The sequence below is a fragment of the Drosophila sulfurigaster genome, chromosome 3 (genome assembly GCF_023558435.1).
Source record: "Drosophila sulfurigaster albostrigata strain 15112-1811.04 chromosome 3, ASM2355843v2, whole genome shotgun sequence".
Lineage (NCBI taxonomy): Eukaryota > Metazoa > Arthropoda > Insecta > Diptera > Drosophilidae > Drosophila > Drosophila sulfurigaster.
Window position 1 is genome coordinate 50111645 of NC_084883.1, and position 25107 is coordinate 50136751.

A 25107-nucleotide genomic window follows, 5' to 3' on the forward strand; every position below is an offset into this window, starting at 1 on the left:
TGATAAATGACTTATGAACACTGTGAGAAGTCGCATAAATCTTATGATTTATGCATAATCAACAAATTGATTTTTCATTTGCTTGCACTGTGCCATAGCTTTCCCCTTCCTCCAAAATTTCCCCTTCCCCTTCCCATTGAGTATTGCTGGCAGGCAGTTGAGTAATTGGCTGTGGCTCTGCCAATGAATATACATGGATATCGACGTGTGTGTAACACACTTGAAAATCTAATTACATACTAGAGACAGACGAACGTTGTGATACATATTTTTTGATTTGCTGCTTGACAGCGCACTTAAAAATGCCAACCAAGAAATATCTTCAAAGTGTGCCACCTCACAAAATTCCCATATCCTGCTACATTTCACAGCTGTGGCTCTCATGTGGTTAAATAACACTCTATACTCCTGTGTGTATGTGTGTGTGTGTGTTGCTGGCATTTTAGTTTTCACTTTGCTTTGATATTTAAATTGAACTCATCAAGTCCTTGGCTGCTGCTGCTGCTGTTGCTCTTAAGTGTTTTTTGAGTTCTTAATCCTGCGGTGTGAGCCCGTCGAGCCTTGAACTTTTGCCCTGACGACAGGCAATGACAGGCGGCAACAGACAGACAGAGATAGACAATCGTAGTGGGCAGGATATGGCAGGATGTTTGTTAAGCAGCAGCAGCAAACGCAACGCAACAATCAAAACACTTATCATCGTTTTATTTAAAATTTATAACGAAAATCAATGTAATGAAGCATGCCAAAGTCAATAACTCAAATGACTTTCGGCTTCGGGATTTTCCTTTTTTCCCTTTCCCTTTCCCTCACACCCCCTCCTTTTTAAGCCTGGCGACAATATTTTATGCAAATCACTGCCTGACTGCGATAACGATGACTCACTTGACAACTGCCAATAACTTATTTACACTTCATTATGCCAGCCAGCAAAGAGAGAACGCAGGGAGCGAAGAGAGGAAGGTACAACCCGAAAAATATGCCCAATGTCAGATGTGACTTATTAATTTATTAAAAATACGAGCGTAATTAGAGAGCACTTTGCCAAATGACACTTGAAATGCAATTGAGTAGCGGAGCAGCTAGTGTTTGAACAGTGGAGCAGTGGAAAGTGGAAGGCAGGACACTTTATGAAGCCGTTGCCATCGAGCGAACAATCAGCGACAGTGTTGCAGTTATTTATGAGCGCAATAAATTTGTTTATGGGGGGCAGTCCAAGCTCAAGGGTTGGATAGACAGAGAGTGGGGAGGGGGAAGCGGCAGCCTACAAAGTGAGCCGACGCCACAGGAAGCCAGCGGAGCGTCAAATGAAAGCAGCAAAAAGTCAGCAGGAGGCACACAGAAAAAAAACAAGGAAGAAAGATACGGTCAAGTGTGCATGACTATGAAATACCCGGTACGCATTTTGAATAAAAGACAAACCGTGTGGTATTAATATTAAAATATACAAAATAAATATACCGTAAAATACTTAAAATAAATAAACCAAAGGCTTTATTTGGTATATGGATATAGTAATACATGAAAAATATGATGCAAAGCTCGAAATATGCCAGATAAAGATAAAGAAAGCTATATTTAGTATATTTACATAGTATCTCATTCAAAATATACCATTGATTACAAAATATACCATAGAGTACAAAATATATCAAATTTTCAGACAATGCTGTCATGACCCGTAGTAAGTTGGATTTTTTGACTATACAAAAGCGTTCGGACAGACTGACAGACAGAGAGACGGACATTGCTATATCGTCTTAGTTGTTGATACTGATCAAGAATATATATACCTTATGGAGTCTCCTTCTGCCTTTTACACACTTATCCTGCCGGCACAAAAATATAATATCCTTCTACCCTATGTGTAGCGGGTATAAAAAGGAAAACAGCAATGTCATGAACTTTTCATTGAATAAACCGGAAAATGAGAAAGACCCAAATGCGAAAGAGTGACAGCCAGACGGAGTGAGCGAGAGAAGGAGCGGGAGAGCGAGATAAATGAAATACGAGCGAAAAGTAAAAAAGTTAACAACATTAATTAGCAATTTTTATGGAGCGTTTTAACTTTGCCAGCCGAAAATGCGAACAATTGAAAGACGTATTCAGTGTACAATAAAAAAAATATATATTCCTATCCCTGACGAGGTGTTTTTCCGACGAACATTTTTGATGTGGGCGCAATTCGAGTTGAAACTTTTCTTTTGCTTTTCGCGTATAAAATAATAATAATATCATCAAAGAGATAACAGAATTTGACGGCGTTACGTAGTACTTGTGGCTACAGCATTAACAACAACAACAACGAGAATTTTCAATCATTTCCCACCAAGAATTTTATGACTTTCAAGCTTAGCTGCAGATAAACAAATTTTATTGACTGAGTCATTCTGTTCTCTCTCGTATTTTGCAGGCAAACGACGCCACGTGAACGCTTCAATGTTGCCGCATCATCAGCGCCATAAAATGGCGTCGCAACTGTTTCAACTCGCCATCTGCACGCTGCTCCTACTCAGTTGTTGCCTCGTTGCGCCGGTGGCATCACGAGCACGCGAAGAGCGACGCAGTCGTGGACGCGGTGGCAGCAACTCCGGCTCCGTCTCTGGTTCCATGTCCAGCTCATCAGCGATGTCGGGCAGCAGCAATGGATACTATCGCAGCAGCTCCAGCTCTGGCTATGGCAGCTCATCGTCGTCCGTTTCGAATACAGGCAGCACTGGCTACAACGGACCCATGGACAGCACTGGCTTTTGCACGCGTCGTCGTGATATGAAACTGATGTGTTATTGCACACCCGATGAGAATCATATACCCGTTCAGAAGGCCGAGTGCTGGGTATTCTCTGAAGGTCTGCACCAGAACGACACGACTTGGACGCGTTTCTATCAGCAAAAGAGTTTGCGTGAACTCAAATTTGTCATACAAAACAATGCACGATTGGATTACATACCCAGCATGATAATTGAACCGTTGAAAAACTTAACAAGCATTGTCATTGAGTACTCCCAAGTGGAGATCGTCAAGAGTTATGCGTTTGCCAGTTTGAGCTTCCTCGAGCGTATTATTCTAAACAACAATCATATTATGGCACTCGATCAGGATGCTTTTGCCAATCACATACGTTTGCGTGAACTCAACTTGGAGCACAATCAAATCTTTGAAATGGATCGTTATGCTTTTAGAAATCTTCCGCACTGCGAACGTTTGTATTTGAACAACAATAACATTAGCACGTTGCATGAAGGACTTTTTGTGGATATGGCGCGATTGACGTATTTGAATTTGGCTCACAATCAAATCAATGTGCTGACCAGTGAAATCTTCCGTGGATTGGGAAATCTCAATCTACTCAAATTGACGCGAAATAATCTCAACTTTATTGGCGACACCGTTTTTGCCGAACTGTGGAGTCTGAGTGAACTGGAGTTGGATGACAATCGAATTGAGGTGAGTTCGTATAGATAAATGGAAATTTTTTTTGTTTATGTTTGTTTCTTCTTCTTGAACAAGAAGTTTATCTCATGGCTCACTTAAGTGGCCATAAATTGCCAACTGACCATAAGAGACAGAGAGACTCATAAATAGCACATCCTTGGGGGCAAAGCAGAAAACACAACAAACACAAAACTTGGCCAGGCCGGGTGTCATAAATTCAATTCGAATGCCCATTTTTGTGGTGATTTAAGTGGTCACTCAGCTGAGCTTCAGTGTTCAGTGTAGTTCGCCTGCTGTTTGCCGAGTAGGCGCTAATATGATAAATAGATTGGTAAATTATGTGAGAAGCGAGTGGGATAGAGAATGGAGACCAGTGTGAGAGAAAGAGAGAGAGAGAGAGGAAAGTCTTCTTCCACCACAAAACACAAGCGACAGCTTAATTCTCGAGGCCAAAAAAGATACATAGCTGAGCACACACGCTGAGAGTGTGTGTGTGGATGAGTGTGTGTGGATGAGTGTGTGTTAGCCTTTCAGCGCCTTTGGTGTGGCAAACAAATGTGCGCCTTTGCAAGTTAATCTACTTACAAAATATTGAATAACAAATCATGGGAATAATGGATTTATGGCACTCCTTTTCGCCATCTGATATGCAAGGACCCTTCTGTGTGTCTGCCATAAAAATGGCCACGGCCAGTGTAAATAAAAAATGTCGCTAGCTAACATCTATCTCTATGTATGAGTGTGTGTGTGTGTGTGTGTGGGCTAACAACGATAAGCGCAAATCCTGCATATCCTGGTTCAACATTGTTAGAAGCAGCTCGCCCAACGTCTTTGCTTTTCATTTTGCTGCGTGTTTCATTTTTCCATTTTACAAAGTGCTCGCATATCATGTCACACCCAGACAACTCGCATATGTGTCAGGCCACTAGGACACACACACGCACACACACTCGCACACATTTACACTGGCAACTCAAGTGCTGTTCAAGTGTTTTTGGCCAGCATCTTCGCTGTAGCTGCTGCTGACAATCTCCTCTCCAACTGTGGCTTCTTTTTCTGTCATAGTCATAGCCATAATGATTGGGCTTGTTATCGCCTCAGTGTCGCATTGTTTCGCTTTTCTGGGTACGGAATTCCCTTTCGCCTTCTCTCGCATAATATGCTTTTCACTTGACTCTGCTTTTGCTACCAAAAATTCCTTTGCCCTCTTTTGGGGGCTTTCTTGTCGTTTTCAATAAAAGCAAATTGCGTTGCATGTTTTGCTTGGGTTATCCATTTCACTTTTTTCTCGCTCTCTCTTTCTCCCTTTCTCTTTATATTTCTTTTCTTTTTCTTTATCTTGTCTGGCCTGTGTACTTCATAAATCATTTTGCTGTTAAAAGGTTTAGCTGCTTTGGGTTTTTCGGGGTCTTTCACTGACACAACAGCACACCAAAAAAAAAATCACAAAATAAAAAAAAGCTAAGCAAGTGCGAGCAGCTTCAGTCTCAGCATTAAATAGATAATCAGCCAAACAAGTGCATTAGCAGTCTTGATTTAAGCTTAATAAACTAGAACAATCATTTAAATGTGTCCATTCAATTGAATTGCCAACTTTAAAACACTGCAAGCAGCTTTTTGATTCTACAAAGTTGTCAAGTTTAATTGAGAATGAAACTACTAAATATTTTTCAAGTTAACTATTAAAATATTTATTAGAATTTTATAGCAATAAATGAAAAATGGCGAATTTGTTTTGCGAAGCAAAATTTAGTTAAGCCTTGACACAAATATATTTTGTGCTCTAAATTCAAGATTTCTCATTAATTAAATATCAAGAAATACTGAAATAAATACCAACAATTTAAAAGGCATTCGCTTAGAATCCATTCTTATTAGTTAATTAAAGTTGTTAAAAAGATAGAAAAATGTTCAATCAATTTTTAGGAATTTTTCATCTCCAATATATAATTTAAAATATATTTTTATGTGAATAAAATTCTTTCATATATGTAATCAATAATTCTTGTCTTAAGGGAGCTCTATTCTACAATGCTGCGGCATCCATAACATGAGCTAAATTCACTGCGATTTTCCATTTTCATGCCACGTGCATCCATTGAACATGCTGCCATATTCTGTGCTCCACATTTTGATGCATAAATGTCATGCTGCAACATGACCTTTGCCTCTTTTACACTTGACTGCAGTTGCTCTACATTTTGCCATTTAGCTGATAAACATTTAAGAAACTATTTCAACAAGCATCACATAAAATAAGAGAATTTAACTCTTCAATTACTACGCATCGCAATTTAAACAATAAATATTTTAAAAACTATAAAGAGAGTCTCAGCATTTAAGTTCTATATAACTAGTTCATCAAAAAAACATATGAAATTCTAGACATCAATTCAACAACTTTTAATCAGTTAATATTCCAATCTAAATAAATTATAATGCCTGAAAAAAACTTGTGTAAATTAATTGATTCACCAATTAATTTCGTTAGCTTAGCTGTCTCTATTTTTGGTCTGTCGGATTATATAAAGTGTTGGGACATGTTTACCATTTTTCTTGATCATAACTTTTGTTTACGTAGTTGCCACAAAAGTCGCGCATAAATAACAACAACAACAACAACAATTTCATGTTGTTGTTATTTGTTGTTGGGTTTTTCTTTTTGGCTTGTAGCCGATAAATTGGCGGCGCCTCGTAAAAACGCCAAGTGCCGCTCATCAAACTAACAAAATATCGCAATAAAATATATTTTTTTATGTCAATCAGTGTGGCGAACAAACAAACAAACAAACAGCCGAGATATGTCATATAAGCAAAAAAAATAAGGGTTGGGGTATTTCCCTATCTATAGTATATGTATTTTTTTTCGCTTCGTTGTGCCCTTTCATGTTGTGACCAAGAAACACGTTCGCGTATTTTTCAATGTCTTCACAATTGGCAGACGAGGCGGAGTTGTATAAATAACGGCACATGTCTCTCTTTAGATTGTTGGCATTTAATATGCATAATTTTTCCATTTCACTAGAGCAAGCATATTGAATATTAAATAATAGCGCAAAAACAGGAAGAGACTCGAGTTTTGTAACTTCCAGCGAAGAAGACAGCGAATAAATGGAGCAACTTTCACTACACGAAAATAAACACTTCTATTTTTGTTGCTTTCGTTCTCATATCATAAAATTCAAGACAAACGAATTGGAACATACAAGTTAAAAAAACATGCATCTACATATGCCAGATATATATCGTCGTATATGCATAAATGAATACACAAACAAAGACAGAGAGTACAACAATAACACACCCACACTACACACACGTGCCCACCCACACACACACACACATTCACGCGAACAATAAGCGTGGGGCCAACAGCGAAAACCGTTGGAAAAACAATGAAAATAATACGCAGAAATGCGGAAAAATGGCAGCAAATATTTTTTTGTTTGCTCGGTCACCCAAGCAAAACATAAAAAGCTCACAACAACAACAAGTTTGTGAGGTTAGCAAAGATGAACGCCAACAGTTTTTCGCCGAAAACTGATATTGTTGCATAAATACAATTAAATATGATATATATTTTTCCTAAAACAAATGCATTTTAGCACAAATTCTAAAAGACTTCCCATAAAAAAGCCAGCTAGTTGCATTTTATTATCATTCATTGTGAACTTTGCAAAAGTTTCTCAACAATTTCAGTTGCATAAAGCTATAAAAACAATTAGAAAAGTCCAAAAATAGCAATTGAAAGTGATGCATAAAAATTCAGAACATTTCAGAGTTAGGCTAAACAAATGTAGCATCTGAATAATGTGCCATGAAAAATTATTTTGATTGCATTGAGGTAACGAATAAATAGTCTAAAGACAAGTTAGGTTAAAGCACGAAAAATGTTTCACATTAAAAGTACAGTAAAAACTTCCTCAGCGGACAGCTTTATTAGCCGGACACACATGTATATTTTGTACTTTCTTAGTATAATTGGAGCATGTAATAGTATGTTAATATACCAAATATTGTCTATAGTATTATCTTGCAATAGTGTGTCAATATACCAAATATAGTCTTTGGTATAATTGAGTATTTTTAAGAACATTAAAATTATAGCGTTCAGTATATTTAAGTATTTTTGGTATATTTTTTTATAATATTACCGCAGTGTATTCTCTAAGCTACGGCATGAAAAGGTTTACAATTTAAAAGTACAATGATTCATTAGTCGAACACACTCGTATATTTTGTACTTTATGGTATATTTTGAACTTAATAGTATATCGATATACCAAATAGATCCATATATTTTTTTAAAGGAGTGGCGCATCAATACACTAATATATGGTCTTCGAAATATTTAGTATTTTTTTGGAAATAATACGGTATAACAATTTACCAATTACAGCCCTCGGTATATTTTAATATTTTTCGGAATATAATAGTATAACAATATACTAAGCTTTCGGCTTAGTTTGGTATTCTTGGCTATATTAATTCGGTTTATTTTTACACACCGTATTGTTTTACTGAAAATGGGTAAAGGGTATTTAACAGTCGAGCGGATTTGTGTTTAACTTTCTTAGTACTTATCATTAAATTCACAAAAAAATAAGCTACTTTTCGCTGAATTTCATTAATTAGTATTTCTCAATAAATCTAAATAAAATTTGTTCTTTCTTTATAATTTTGCAGCGCATCTCGGAGCGTGCCTTGGATGGTCTGAACAATTTGAAGACATTGAATTTGCGCAATAATTTGCTGAAGAAAATTGACAATGGTCTGCTGCGTGGAACACCGGCGCTGCTGTCAATCAATGTGCAGGCCAACAAATTGGAAACGCTGACGTTCTACACGTTTCAGCCAATTATGGACAATTTGGTCAACAGCACCAGCGAGCTGTTGGTGTCAGGTGAGTTCTCATTCTGTGATTCTCGTAGTTTTGCCATAGCTTACACGATGAAAATGTAAACTTTGACAGCTCATTTGGGAGGATGGGGAAGGGGAGAAAACTTAGTGATGATGTACTTACTATACTACTACTGCTGAGTGAATGACATGCAGCAAACTGATGGGGCAACAAAAACAACAGAAAAAAAACCTTGCAAGTTATTATAATTACACATACGCCCTGTGCGCCAGTTCAGTGCAAATGAGCTGAGCTCAGCTTAGGTTTGTTTGAGGTTTGTGTGGAACTAGCATAAAGTTTTATGACAGCGCACACTGTGACCCAGGGTCTTGTAGGTTTTGTCAAAGCACACAATTAGCCAGCAAACACACACACACTGACAGAGTGTGAGGTGGAAAAGGAAAGAAAGAAAGAAGAAGGAGAAAGAGAGTGTGCGTGTTTTGTTGGCTTCATTAAGGAAATGTCATATCGTCAGTGCTCAAGTGTGCGCTTCCGTCGACACTTGCAGACTATGAGTGTGTGTGTGACTGTATCTAAGAGCGAGACAGATAGTCTGTGATACCTATTAGCTGCCTCTCACTCTCGCCCTTTGTTAATTGCATACGCTGGACCTGAACACTCGGACTCCGCCAGCGGCGTGCACAAAAACCAAATTAGTCATTAAAGTGCAATTTTGAAAGCGGCCAACGGCATTCGAGCCACTCAACATGAATGTCCTGTCCCCCTTCTCACTGTGTCTACACTCCTCGACTTCATTGCAAAACTCATAACAATAAAATATGTGAACAACAAAACGACCATAGGCGAGGGCGTGAGAACTCCGACTGTGTGTGTGTGGGCAAGTTAATAGCGCTGGCTATTAGCGTGTTGATTAGCCCAATTAAAAGATAAATTAAAGTGAATTATTAAGTGCAACTGTACCGCATTTTCATGTGGTTGTCAACCACTGGCAAAGTGCACATCAAAAAACAATAATTCCAATTATATGCGCGCATTTATTAGCCACAAACAAAAAAAAAAGAACGTAAAATACACATAGTCACTTTTGTACATTAAGTGAGTGAAATAGGCCAAGCCTTCAATTCAGTTGTCAATATATTTTCGGCTTACTTCTTAGAAATGGAAAGTGAGAAATGCAATTAGTTGAAAGTATATCCTGTACTGCAATTGCTGAACGGATAATTTAAGTTGTACAAAGAATTTGGGTAAACGTTTTTCTTGCAATTTAAGATGAGATTGCTGGGTATAAACTAAGCATAAATCTTTTTCAGCTAAACAATCTAAAACAAGCCTTCAATTCCGTTGCCAATATATTTTGCCTATTCTGCTTGGAAATCGAAAGTGCGAAAATGCAATTAGTTGCAGAAATACTCTTCAAAGCAGTTTCGAAAAGATGATATAAGTTCTAAAATGATTTAAGCCAAAATTTTAATATTATGAACTAAAGTTTTCACTTGACTTTTGGGAAGATATGGCAATTAGGTTAAATTTAAAAACTCTTTAAGTTGCAGTGCACACTTTCTTCATAGAACAGCCTTGGCTGAAATTATAATAATGGCAGGCTAAGACTTATTTCAAGCCATCAATTTAGCTTTCAATTTAAGTTTGACCTGAGCACCAATTCAGTTGTCAATAAAAGCTTTCTTTTGACCTAATAATTGCATGGTTTCCGCAAAAGAATATAAATGCATTTTTCAAGAATCTTTAAAAAGATAATGTAAATATTATATAGTATGATTTCATCATTCATCATAATTTAGCAAACTTCACATTCAAAAGAGTCAAAATTATTTAGTTTTAAATGGAAAATGTGTGCCAAGGAATATATATGAATAAAGATAAAATAAGCAAAAAAATAACTTAAAGTAATGAAATATTTCACAATATTATATCAGCAACTCTTAGCACTCAAATGTGTCTAAATAATTTATTTATTTAAAAGGAAATTGTGTGACAAAAAAAATACACCTAAGAAGTTACATTAGTTAAAATCTTAAATAAGACTTCTGAAATTTTCTATGACATTATTTCATCAACTATTAACCCAAAACTTCACGCCCAAAAGTGTCAAAATAATTTATTTATTCAGGTGACGAATGTGTAACGCTCTTCAGTGACAAATTACCTCAAATTAAGATTTCAAATTCTTAAAAAATATGCCACCAAGTAATGACATTCCCTACAAAAGTGCTCATTATATGCTTTTGCGAGTAATTTTGCTGAGATTACAGGGTATTTAATGCGTTTGCCAAGGCTGACTAATGACCTGTTTGGCGCATCGCCTTGAAAGCAGCTCTCGTGCACTTTAAGCAATTTTATTTTTAGCCTAGTCCGCAATTAGACTTTGACGTAAACGCTGCGTAATCAGCGCCTGTAACAACAAGAATAACAACAACAACAGCAGCAACAATCACAATCACAGTAATAACAAAACAGCGACAACAACCACAACAATGATGATGAGGACGAGGACGAGGACGAGGACAAAAAACAACGACGGTAACAATAATACATTGAAACAGAAATAGTTTGTGTGCCTGCGGCCTGAGGAATACATTTAAATATTTAACAACAGCCTTCAAAATCGCATTTCTCTTTCATTTAACAAAGTCGCAGTCGACATGCAAACACACACACATACACACATACGCACAAATGGCAGTAACAAATGCAACTTAATTATGGCATACACTCTCACACACACACACACACTGAGGCACTCTCATCAGCTCACATGTGTCTGTGTCTGCAAGTGAAATTTTTGCTAATGGTTTGCCATTAGCATGACTCATTTAAGTCAAAAATAAAATGAAAAAACACAATTTGTAATCAAAGGAGTATGTTCGACTAGTGGAAGACATGTAATGACAAATGGAAAATATGGATGTAAATAATAATAATGAAAACAGAATAATAAGAATTTAATATTAAATTTGTATTCTTTTAAATATGAAAATTCCAAACATATAATTTAAAAATTTCACCAAAAATTAAACCAATTTTTCCTGAAGTAAGTCCTAATCAACTTATAAAAAGATCTGTAAGACATTCGCAGTCTAAAGGTCGAATTTTCATGCGAAAATGTTAAAAATTTGACAATTTGAATCTAATGAATACTACTTATATTTGGAATAACAAATCTGAAAAATAAATAATTAACTTAGGAGCTGAATTCATTGCGAAATTCTTATATAAAAAGCAACAATATTTACCAACTCTTTTCAAAATTGTTTAAAAATAAATTAGGAGCTCAATTCAATGTCAAATTTATATTACATTAATATAAATATCTATGATTTTCACCAACTACTTTTAACTTATACATAGCTTATCATACCCTTTAGAACTCAGTCTGTGCTCAGAGTCCATAAACAGGCAGCGCTGAAAGACACTAAGTCTGAGCGCATTGGCATACAAAGGCCGTGCGTGTATAGAGACGTAATTGCATTGCAACTATGCACACACAGCCACACATACATAAGCACACATACACACACTTAACTACGCTTATATGCAGTCAGACATTTGTAAATTGGCTACAAATGACTTCAAATTGCTTTAAACTGCAAAATATTTTCGCTTGCCAAAAAGTTTTTAATTCATGTGCAGTGATTATGCACACACACATCGAGAGAGACCCAACAAACACACCCTAACACCCACACACACAGCCTTACTCACATCAGCACACATCCACACACACACTAAGCTAACTTTGCATATTGCAGCGTCAAATGGTTGATTAGAACACTTCATGTTCAACTCTCGCTGCGTCAGTTCGACAAAGTTAAATAGCAAAAATAATCACATATGAAAAAAAAAAAATTTGTAATTCAATTTTTTGAACTTTTTGCTGACATTGCAAAGTTGCGCTCAAAGCTTCTAATGAACCAAACACTTTCACTTTATTGAATGCCATGGAAATCGCTTTTAAACCACCAACAAAAATCCAAGAGAATCGTGTGTGAAAAGGCAAATTAACGCGATGAATTGAAGCATGGAATGAAATAATATATTGATTAGGCTTTTGAGAGCAGCAAGCTGAGTTTTATAGAAGGAAGAGAAATGTTGAAATTAAATATTTAAGGGTACTTAAGGCAGACGCATTTTTTATTGAAAATATTAAACTACAAATTTATGGAGAGATAAAATAATGAAAGCAATAGTAAAATAAAATGCTTTAAAATATTAAAGGGCAAATTATAAACTATGAAAATGGAAAATGAAACCACTATTTGGCAATTTAAAAATTCGTTGAATATTATATAATCAAATTCATTTAAGACAACTTAAAACTCCACTTTGTTCTTAACATTTCGCGGTACATGTTTGCTTACAATTAATCAATTTAAAAGCTGCATATCCTTGCCTTTAATTTCCTCAATTCTTTAACACTTGAGCAACTCGCAGATAAATTAACTAAGTGCTTTTCATTTGCTGAATTACCTCAATCAAGAGCAAGAGCAAGAACTCAAAGCCACAGGAAACTTGCACGTCTTTGGCAAAATGCTCAAAAATGTGCTCAATTTGCCGTATAACAAATTTATAAGTTGCCAGCACACCAACTCAAAAAAAAGAAGAATAAATAAAAAGAAAATGAACCTAAAAAACACTCCCTAAGAAGACGCCTAAAAGATGCAACACTTCGTTCATTGGGTGCAAGTGTTGACGCGTGAGGCAGGTCACTACTCTGTGGAAGATCTTAGACAAGGAAGCAGCAGGAAGAGCCAGCCAGACAGACAGACAGACAGACAGTGAGACAGACAGGCAGCAGTCAGAAGCAGCCTCAAGTGCATAAAAGCACATAAAAATTGCAACAGAATTGCAGCGAACATGTGAGAAACGTCACCAGCTAGGATGACTCGAAACAGACGTTGACGTTTTGGGCTAAGGATAAAGTTGCCGACACCGCCGCCAGTGTGGCCATAAAACGTGCAGCAGCAACTATTGCTGTTCGTTCGTCGTGGCCACATCACATGCCAAGTGACAACCATTTTGAAGAGAGCAGTGTGAAGGAGTCGCGAACTTGGCGAAGGAGGCGAAGCAAAGCTGGCCAAAGTATTTGGCAACTGCGCGTCAACTAATCGAACGCCAGGATGAATTTTGGTGCAGTTATCCGGAGAAGTTGGCAGCTGGCAAAGAAGGTGTGCAACACAATTTTGGACGCGCCATGAGCTGAGCTTCGGTTCAGTCTGAAGCACAACTATTTGACAAATGCACATCAAGTTTGAAGCTGCAGTTACGCCCCAGCTAAGTGAAGTGAAGTGGCATCAACTGAGGGATTTCCATTAGCGCCAGGACAAATGATGTACATGAACCTTAACAGATTGCCAGCACATGCATCAAACAGTTTGGGAAGCCCAGAGACAAGACACACACACAGATGCCAATGGAGATGAGCAGAGAACGACAGATTGTTAGTAATCTAAAAGAGCGAAAGAGAGAGAGACAGGGTGAGAAAGAGAAAAAGCGTTAAGCTTCAGCGAGCACGTTGTGATTTGTGGAAGAGGATTGACTTTTATGTAATTGCCATTGACAGGCGAATGAATGAAGCGCTCCAATCTTAGATGGACAATCGAAGCGAATGAAAGCAGTAATATGCTCAAAAAGTGTAGCATATTTTTCGGGTATAAAGTATAGCAAGAAGTGTAGAATACTTTTTAACGTCTAGGAGTCGCAATTTAAGCGCAGTTTTAAGCGTTCCGATCTTAGATGAACAATCGAAGCAAATGAAAGCAGTATTATGCTCAAAAAGTATAGCATACTTTTCAGCCATAAAATATAGCAAATAGTATAGCATACTTTTCAGCGTTTAAGTGTTGCAGCTTAAACAGACGCTTAAACTGCTTTGGAATTTGGAAGCTAAAGTGCACACTCACCTGTAGACACAGCTGCCCCTCCCTCCCTCTCTACCACCCACTCTTCCGCTCGCTTTTCTTTCTGTTCTACCCAGCACACATGCTGCCTGCATTTAAATGCCATTTGATGTCTGCGAGCCCAAACACTGCCACTAAACAATGCTCGAGTTTTGTCCTTTTGAAGACTCGTGCTGTGTGTATTGTGTGTGTTGTTTGTTTGTCCCATTGGCAGGGCATGGCCTGAGCTGCAGCTACCGAGCTACAGAGCTACAGCTGCACCTATGCCCACGTATTTTGTAAAAAATTTATAGGCACGCCCAGTGCTGTGTGGCATTTGTTTCAATTCCGTTGGTCGACGCGTCGCTCTAAGGACGACATTGCTGACCAGCAAACCACAGTTCACATGTGTGTGTGTGTGTGGGGGGGGGTGTGAATGGGGGTGTGGGTGTGTTTTTCTGTTTGAGCCTTGTTTATTTGTATGCGTCGCACGTTTTGTTTGTGTCGTCGCGCCTGTGGCCAGAGTGGACCTAGGAACCATTTGCAAAATGCTTTCACTTTAAAGCCAATGCCAGTTTTTGCACAGCAGCAACACTGGTAATAAATGCGACAACACTCGCACCCCCAAAAGGTCCAAAAGCGAATCCCCCATACGAGTCCGTGTCCGGCTCAATTGGTTCGTTATGCGCTGTAGAGCTGGACCCCAGTCGTTAGCTCGAATTGAATGGTTATTGTTTCGAAATATAAATAGGATTTCTAACAGATTTTTTGTGTATTCTTTTCTTTTTTTTTTTTTTGTTGTGCCTCTTCAAAAAAAGCCCCATGCATGGCATTCGCATGATACTGACAGCTGAAAACTGCAATTTGATTATTTCTCTAAAAGTTGTACTCTCCACTACCCATTTTTCGCTTCATCTTTTTTTTTTTTTTTGGCTGTCAAATGTTTTCCAGTTAATAAAGTTTTTCTGTTTGGAACTTTATGAATTTTCATGCGCGCAACTTGTTGGAATTTTTTATTAAATTCGCAGTGATACACATTTACTATATATATAGATAGATAGGTTCTGTATATTGAGGTGCAGGTGTTTTTTTGCACAAATAGTTTTCGTTTTAGGGTTGTGTTTACTTTCGTTATAGTTTAGATAAGCAAATGAATGTAATAACAGTAGTTAAAATATAACGGATGAATTGAATGATTTTATTATTTAAATATTGCTTAAGACATGTTTACAGATATGTAAACAGACATATTTCAAGACATCAAAATCTTAGGTATAATTCAGTATTTTTAGTATATTATTTGGTAAATCGATTAACTGGATTTAGTATATTAATTTAGTATATTCTAGTAATAACACCTCACTGCTTTTATATTCTTATTTTCTTACTTTTTTTATGAATAAATCGTACAATTATTATTTTTTTTTTTTTTAAATAATTCTCATTTGTTAAATAGGTATTAAATATTACTTAGTATACTAAAATACTATTAATATATAAATTCTTAAATTTTGTATTTTTGATATATAAACAGATTTAAGGCATTCTCTAATATTTGTTGTATTTAATATTTATACAAACATTCGCCTTCACTATATTCCCCATTTTGTTGCATTGATTTGCATTTTAAATGCAATTAATGTGTAGTAGCTGAATGTGGAGCATTAAAACATGTTTTGCTGCTGAAGTGCATCTCAAGTTGTACGCAATTACGTTCATCAGAATGTCATTAACTTATAATATATGATGTTGTTGTTGGTGTTGGTGTTTGGCAAAAGCTTTTGCCTTCGAGATGTCATCATTTCGCACTTTGTCATCATTGCGTGCTTTGGCTGCTCTCTCTCTCTCTCTTGGCTGTGTTTTGTTGCTGATCCCCGGGATTAACTTGGCATGATGAGCGGACGATGAGTAAATCCCGTGGCTTGCCGTGTCGAATCCTCTGGCAAAAGGACACTGAATTAAACTTTCTATTGCAGGCGGTTTTGAGCTCATTTATAATGCATGCAATGTGTTGCAGCTTAAAATTGCATTTGTTCGACAATAACAACAACAGCAGCAACAACAACAGAAACGATGTCGACACAAACAACAATAAACAGGTATTAGGCATTGCGGCCGGAAGCGTGAATTTATTGAAAGGCATAAAAGGAGACTATGAAGCCAGCCTCTGCAACATGAACGAAAAATGGACGAGAGCAAATGATGTTTTTGGGGGGGGCCCAATAAACTGGACAAATGAGCATGTGACACGCACCCGAAATTGACTTTCGATAGTCAACGTCGATGTCGATGTCCTGTTTCCTATCCAGGCAGCAAATCCTACTGATTGCTACCAATAAATCTATGGCTCAAAACATTGTGTTACACATCGAACGCACACACACACACATCGATACACAGTGGGAGACAAACGTATGCGCACACTAATAAGTTTTTGTGCTGTCGTGCTGCCAATTTGATTGCCCAGCAAGCAAATTTTATATACATATTGTATAATTCGACAAACACAAATACACACAAACACACACACACGTACACGCACACACACTCGGTGCGATCTGCATGCATAAGTAGCATTTCATGCTGTTTTTCCCCCACTAGTTTCGGTTTGGTTTCATTTGCGTTCCATTTGCAAAAGCGCTGCATAAATCAACCCGCCCCAAAAAGTATGCTACAGTCAATTGTTTAGTCACCCACACCCACACACACACACACACATACTTGCACACAGACACCACTATAAATATTTTAGAATTCAATTTCCGGCAACTTGACAACTCTGCCGCATTTCTTTCGGACTATTAAAACTCAGCTCCCACTCACATTCGACGTGCCATAAATTTAAAGACTTTTGTCTGTCAACGCAATTAAACACAAAATTCATCTCTCATTTTAGCTCATTGTACGAGTGAGTGTGCATGTGTGTGTGTGTATTTGTCTGTGTGTGGCATGCGCTTAATTGTCTGCTGCAGCATCGTTTTAATTACGCACCTCTTCTATGCAGCAGCAACATTTCAATTGAATAAAAACTCAAACTGCATACAAGAAAAAAAGAGGAAGGAAGAAGATAACACGCATACATACACACATATGCGTGTGTGTGTGTGTGTGTGTAGTGCAATTTGTCTGCGGCCATTATCCATGTATAATGAGAGCATACAACAATTTCCTTTCATGTCGCTTGACAAGGCCCAGCGGCATTTTCACAACACAGCAACAACAACAACAACAACAGCAACAACATCGCATGTTTTTAAAGCATACAACCGCCCACATGCCACACCACGCCCCCTTTTGCCATCACTCTCTCTCCCTGCCTTATTAAGTAGTTCAATTAAAACTTAAATGCACATTATTAATGAGTTTTTATTGTTTAATGTGCAAAACTTTTGTACGCCTTGCGGCCAACTTGCTTTCCTCTCTTCCTTTCCCCCCCTCTCAATCATTTCTTTGCCGCTTGTAACACATGTCTGTGTGTGTGTGCGTGTGTTAACTTTCAGTGCTTTGCATATTTTATAACACATTTCACCGCCACACATCAATTGCTGTCGCAAACTCCACAAAAGTCGCTTTAAATCGCCCCTTGAAATTAATTGTCATCATTATCTGTATCGAATTATAGGATTTGCTTAGTTTTTGCTTAGTTTGTTTCACCCAACGACACTTTAAATTGCCAAATGTGTCAATTAAGCGCAAGCGAAGCAGCTACGAAAATGATTTTCAGAAAATACGAAACAGTTGCGAGTCAACTTTAAGCCTTGCTTTTTTGCCTTTGTCACAGTTTAACTGATGCCTGCACATTAGCGCGCTTTATTAGCTCAAATTTATTATAATCAGCAAACCGGGAGAAGCGGAAGCAGCGACAGCAGCCGCCTTTAACTGGTTTCAATTGCTGTTGGCTTGTTTGGCTTAGTCATTGGAGCGCACAAAAGCCGTTGCATAGTTTTAGGCGTCGCCCCAAAAAGTTTTCCTGAATTTCGCTGGCATCATAATGAAGCTTGTTTATAATTTATGCGCACTTAAAGGTGTGATGCCAAAGACAACGCATTAGGCGTGTTAATTTTGTACCACGTAAGCCAATTTCTCCCCCTTCCCCTCGACACTCAACACACACACACACACACACACACACATTCGGGGATTTACTGGCAAACTGAGCGTAACTCACTTATTGTTGTTGCTACTATTTGGGGACCTCTCAAAGCATGTTGGCTTTGCTTCTAATACAAATTCATGGCTGTCATTGCAAGCACTTGATTTGTGTGTGTGTGTGGGTGTTTATATGTGTGCGGTAATCTATCTTAATGTATGCAAGGACAGACAGACTGAAAGACAGACGTAGTTGGAGGCAGTCGCAGATTAGACTGCCGTCGATGGGTTTTGCGCCTGCGGTTTTTCGTCAGCGCCCAGAACACACACAAAATGCCTTTGATTATAGTTCATTTCAGTCAATCTCATGCTACTGGCTTTTTGTTATTGCTTTTCCGCGTATTACCTAATTTGGCAATGTGTGTTTTAAGCCATTATGCTAAGGGGTAGCATCAAGTTGAAAGCCGTTGATGGAGGCACGTTTAACGTCGACTTATAGATGAAGAGTTACACTTTTGAGAAAGCAAAACAGTTAAACAGTTGACACTAAGTGTAGAATATGGCATTTGATATGGAATATATTGAAGTTTGAACTGCGAGAATTAAATATTAATCAAATGCAATATCAATTTAAAAGCAGATAAAGGAGGATCTTAGAATCCGAGATAAAGTTATATTTTAAAAAAGGAAAACAGTTAAACAGTTGATAATAAAGTTTAAAAGTGACATTACCAACATTTTGAAGAATATTTCTAAGTTCTTTGAATTACATGAGTTGCATATTTTCTTTAATGTCCATAAAGCTTACATGAGTTTATTGAGGAAAAGTTTCAAACCAGAATAGAAAAAAAGTTCAGCAGTTGACAATAAAGATAGAATAAGTCATTTGAAAAGGATATACATACATTTCTTTAGCTACACCAAATTATTGTACTGAATCCTCTAAATCATCTTAAAAGTAATTAAAGTGAGAAAGGTTTGCAACTGATTGGTCAATTGATGACAAGCTTCAATTTGAAATAAGAAACAATCAATAATTTTCAGCAAGAAATAGTGAACATAAAATAGGAGATAAGATATAATTAGATAAGTAATTTCGTTAGTCTTTATGCCTAACAGATTTATGTATACTTCAATAATTATAATATTCTCTGCATTTATCTTCATATTTTCATTGTGTGTCAAGGTTGATTTCAATGCATGAGAACAAAACAAATAAATGAAATTATAATCCTAGAAATGTTTGAACAGACAAAAGAAGAGATATGCATTTCAGATAAAATTATTATAAATGGTGTTAAGTATTTAACTTAATCCATTAATAAAATCAGAATCAGACCCAAAAACCAGCTGCAATTATAGATTTCATACTAATTAGGATAGCTTGAACATGACATTTCACCTAAAAATGCTTTTATCTAAACGCAATTCTATAATCATTTTCACAGTCAAAGTTGTGTCCCATGCAGCTCACAATAAATAAACATTTTGAGCTACGAATTAACAATATTTCACAATAAATCGATTGTCAAATAGATCAAAGCAGCATTTATTGTTATTTTCTTACGTCTTTGCTGGACAATTTCTAATTAATGTGTGTCACCTGCAACAGCAAAAGCAAAAGCAACTGCAGAGCACTTTATCAAAGTAGAGCGAGAGAAATGTGCCTTATTTATCTCATTTGCCATATCTATTTGTGTGCACGTACTTAATTGTAAACTATAATGAGAGAGACAGAGAGAGAGAGAGAGAGCCGTTGGGCGCTGTCTCGAAAAACTCATTAGAGAAGCATCGATTGAATGTGCAGTCAGAGCGACAAACATTTAATTGAATATTTTGGGGGCCAGCAGCATGCGATAAAATGCAATGCAATGTGTATTGAATGTCGCATCGATTAATGCAGTTGGTCATAAATAAGCAAAACTCACATGTAATAATTTCGAATTTACAATATGTCTATATATATACTACATATATTGAACGATATCTTGCCACTGCAAAACGTGTTGGCATTGATGGATGGCACTGGTCAGGGTTATACTACACATTTGGACTTGGGAGACATTTGAGTGCACAATTTATGTCAGTTTGATATATGGCCACGTCTTACTCGATGTGCTCAGTGCTTGTTAATGGACTCGCCTTTCACTCAACGTCTCAACGCTTAGCCGCAAATCGCTGCACAACTTTCGGTGCAATCACCGAAATAACAACAGACTCATTATTTATTTATATAATTTGCGAGCAACCCTTGGAAGAGGGTGAAGAGGTCACCCTCTCAGGCCAATATTCGCATATTTTATTAAATACAATTCAATAAAGCAAAGCTCAACTCGAGGGTTCACTGAGGGTGGTAATAACATGTTGCTCTCTCTCTCCTCGGGGGAGGCAGCGGCTTAGCTTCCCCCCTCCTTCTCCACAACTATTGTTGTTTAGTTGCTTTGCTTGTTATTGTTATGAGCGCATATCTGTCTCGATTGTTGTCTTGCTGTATTATTTTTTATGCGATTTAGCATATAACAAACACATTACTAGCTCACCCTCAGTTTCGGTTTCTCTTACTCTCCCTCTTCATCTCCCTCTCTCAGCTGTGCAAATATTTTGGCAAAAGGCAACTTAATGCCTAGCCGAAGGGCTAATGTTTATGAGTGTGTGTGTTTGTGTGTACGTGTGTACGTGCGTATGTGTGTGTTTGTACTTTAACGCGGTTGAGTGGTCATATTTGATCGGCGCATTTGATTTTTTTTTTTATATGCTTGTATATTTTATATGCTGCCCGCTTTTCGCTTTCCCATTTGATTTGCTTTCGTTTTTTGCAAAGTGATTTTTCTTGCTTGTTGTTGCTGCGTTGCTGTTGGTGTGTCTGTGATTCGTCTTTGATTTGTTTATGCGATTTCATAAAATATTTATCCTCGAGCGTAGTTGTTAAATCGCCTGCAATGACTTTCCCTTTTGCCAGCCATACAGGATATCGCAGAAGGGGAAGAGAGAAGGGGAAGGGGAGTGAAGCACTGCCTGAAGCGACATCCTGGCAACTGTCTGTCTGTGTCGAGTGTTTGATCTTCAGCCTGCTTATTTGAGTTCACGCTCGATTGCCAAAAATAATTTGATATGAAAGAAATAAACTGTAATTGTTTGCTGATTGAAAGTCGCCGTTTGCCATCCGTTTACTTCTTCTGCTTCGCTCTTCGTTTATCTCTGTTTGTTTATTACATTTTTACAATTTCCATTCGATTTTTTTATTTTTTGCGTGGGCAAAATTTAAAAAGCAAGCAGCAGCAGAGCAACATTAAAAGATTGCTTATAAAATGTTATTAAAATTACGAAAACTGAAATCCAGCAAAGCGAAATAAAATCAAAAAGTAGCTTCTGCTGCTGCTGTGGCAGCTGGTTTGCACAAGTAGAAGAAGAATGCTGTGAAAATCTTTACAAGTGATATAATTTTATGGCTTTCTCGCAAGCGAAAATAAGAGAGCAACAACAATAACTACAACAACAACGAGAACGAAAACAACAACAACTGTAGCCAGGGTCCAGTCCAGTCGCAGTTTTCATTCATTTGGCGTAATAAAAACATTCAATGAGCCCACCCCCCCAAAAAAAACGAGACTGACCCCAACTACAGCATAAAGAAAATTGGCGAGAAAAGCGACGGCCATTGAAATGGCTTTCAATGGCCAAACACACACACACACACACACATACATAGAAGCAACAGCGCAGACAGTGCCTGGAGGTAGGGGCGTGGCAAATGAAATAAAATAAAATAAAGAGAAAAAAACCCATTTGATTTTGAATAAATTGAGTAAAGTTGCAGGACGCCTGAAAAGCAGGCAACAAAATTAAATATCTTCTGTGCTAGGGAAGTTCTCATATTTCCCTCTCTCCCTCTCTCTTGCACTCCCTCTCCCTCTTTCTCTCCCTCTCTTTCTGTTTATCTGTGAGTTGTCCTACGCACTGTGAACGAGTGTGCGAAATCACGCACAGCCCATAACAAGCCAGAAAACAAGCTAAATAAAAGGGAACCTCAACGCACAAAAAATATTCTGCAACTCGGACTCGGAGGCTCATTAAAAAACGAAGGCGGCTCAAAATAAAAAAATAAACCATGTGAAGGCACAACAAAAACAAACAGTCAAAAGAAACACAGGGAATGCAGAAAAAAGCAAAGAGAGGATTTCACAAATGTAATGAAGTCTGTATACTCTTCAACCAAAGGAAAGGATCATTGTAATGTCCTCAAAGTAGATTATATTATAATTAAGACTGCCTTTATACCTTTGATCTACGCATTATTTCTGAAATTCAAAGAACGAGAATCATATGAGGGGAATGTGTGTATAGTTAGAGAGAAAATTATATGCCTGATGCACTTTGCCTTTTATTAGAATTATGAATCCACACAAGCAAGCTGCAAGAACAATTTATAACTGATTAACAACTATATATTAATTAAGGAAAAATATAATACAAAATAGTTCCTTAAATAAAGATATTACAATATATTATATTTCGTATTATTTGATAAAATTGAAGGTTAGAATCAAATTTTCTGAAAATAAAGAGTGCTAGTGCACTATTGTGTTATTAAAACAAGTTAGACTTAAATATTGCTAAAGAAACTTAGAAATGCAGAATAATACACATTTTATTTCTTAGATATAAAGTCTTTAAAATATTATATTTTAAGAAATCTTCACTTTATAAACGCTCAACAATTATTACTTTGTGATCTCAATCAAAATGAGGAAGGAAATAATTGAGAACTAAATTACTGAGGTGTAAACTTAAACATATTTCAATATTACGTAACCACTAAAAAAGTAAAATTTATTAGAATAATTTGGTTATTACTAATTAGGATTCTAACCCTTTAAAGTAAAATAAAATAGCCATAAACTATGGAAGTCATATGTTTTATAGAAGGTTAACCTCTACTCCTTAAGTTCGTTGTTTTAAAAGATGAGAAATTAGAAACAAATTTTGCTTCAAACGTAATTTAAGATATTTCTACGAAGGTCTCTCATTTTTTGATTACTCTAGCTAAAACAACCTGTGTGCTGACCTTGCTGTGAAAGTGTAGAAATAGTGTTACACATTGTTACATAATAGAACTGGGCACCAACAAAAAGATGAGAATAGAGAAGTCCGCGAAGACTGCTCGTCGGAACAATGCTTGTTACCAACTGTTGTTGCCACACGTTGCCACACGCTGCCACTCTGCCAGTCACTCTGACTCTGCCTCACTCCTTCATTTGGCACTCCCAGCTGGCCAGAACTAACGGGGCAACTATACAAAGCGAAACTTTCGACTTCATTTGCATACATAGCGCTCTCGAGCAATGTAATAAAAAATGATAAAACTCTCCAGAGAGCGAGCGAGAGTACGAAGCATCAGCAGCCAGCAGGCATGCAGAGGGGGTGAGGAAGGGGTAGAGGCAGGAGCGTGGCATAGTAGCTGGCCAAGTGAGGCAACTCTACGCCAAGTTGCTAACTGTGCGTGCTGTCCCCTGGTGGCGTTAGCGGGTCACAGAGCCGAGCCAAAGGCTCCTGGCCCGGCCACAAACGAACCAGCGCGCTCCCCAGTTGCCACGTTACCACATTGCCCCTCGCATTTGGCCAGTTGCCCCCTTCTCTCGGCTCCCCCCCCCAAAAAAAAACCGAAAAAACCACCTAAAAATGAGCTGATTTCAAACAAAGCTGCGTTGGCGTTGGCGGCATTCATTGTACCAACCAAGAGAGAGAGCCTGGACGGGATCCGGTCAGAAACAAAGGCGGTAACTAGGCCAGCAGCATCTGTGCTGATTTCGGGTAAGCTGAGGTGAAGCGGACAGAGAAGGGATGGAGGTATGTAGGGAAGCATGATGTGCGGCAACTTTTGGCATCTGTGTGTTGATATTTCAAGCTGCGAACTGCGAGCTGCCTCGCGCATTTTCTTTTGCTCTTTTCAATCTACTGAAGCAAATGCTGCCTGCCCTGGGTTAAAGCGCCAAAAAGAAGCTCTGCTCATAAAAAAAAGAAAACAAAATAAACCAAACCAAGTAGAGAAGCGAATAAAAAAAAAGCAAAGCAGAAATCGCTCCCCTCCATCAACCAATTAAAGCAACGGACCTGCAATTTTTTTGCTGCCTTCTCTTCCTTTTGCTTTGTTCCTTTGTGTGTAAGTGTGCAAGTCTGTATGTGTGTGTGTGTGTGTGTGTGTAGTGTATTAAATTTAAAATAAATGTTTTTCTTTTTGCGCCGTTTGGGACTTTGGGGCACCAACCAAAAACTTGGGCTAATGAAATGCCATTTAGAGTGAGCTCCAAGGCCGCAACTTGATGTATGACAGCCGCTGTCCCCAGCACCATTAAAGCTAAATACATCGATTCTAAAGGCCCGAAAGATGAGGAGCGTGAGGGCCAAGGTACAAGGAAGTTGCCACTAAATATATATTAATTTAAATTAATTGTTTTTGACAACCATTTTTGGGGCAGCAAACTGAGAAAATGTAAACAGCTTATGATGTTTAATTGGGTAGCGTTTTTTTTTTTGTTGTTGTGTGTTTTTAATTCCAAGTATAAAGACAGTGTGGAAATGCTACAAAATTTAAGCTGGAAAATGAGAGAAACTAAGCAAATTAGTATGCAGAGTTCTTAATTAAGAAATGTTATAAAAAAGCCAGAATTTGTACAAGTATTTTGTGAACTGACGGAATGCTTAGTTTTAATTTAAAAAATATAACTTTGAAGTTGAACTTTGAGGTATTAATTATTTATATAATATGAAAATCCATTTAAAAGAAATGTTTTATATATCAATCATAATTCTGTTTCGAAAATACAAAAA

General features: G+C 37.4%; 1 protein-coding gene across 1 annotated transcript in view; it reads left to right on the forward strand.

Moving 5' to 3' along the window:
• The first annotated feature begins 2439 nt into the window (after positions 1-2439).
• The window catches only part of LOC133842576 (connectin), a 32021-nt gene continuing 9353 nt past the window's right edge, over positions 2440-25107 (forward strand). Inside the window, exons 1-2 of the mRNA XM_062275731.1 lie at positions 2440-3447; positions 8122-8338. Of these exons, the coding sequence (XP_062131715.1) occupies positions 2440-3447; positions 8122-8338 (1225 nt within the window). The remainder of the gene's footprint in view (positions 3448-8121; positions 8339-25107) is intronic.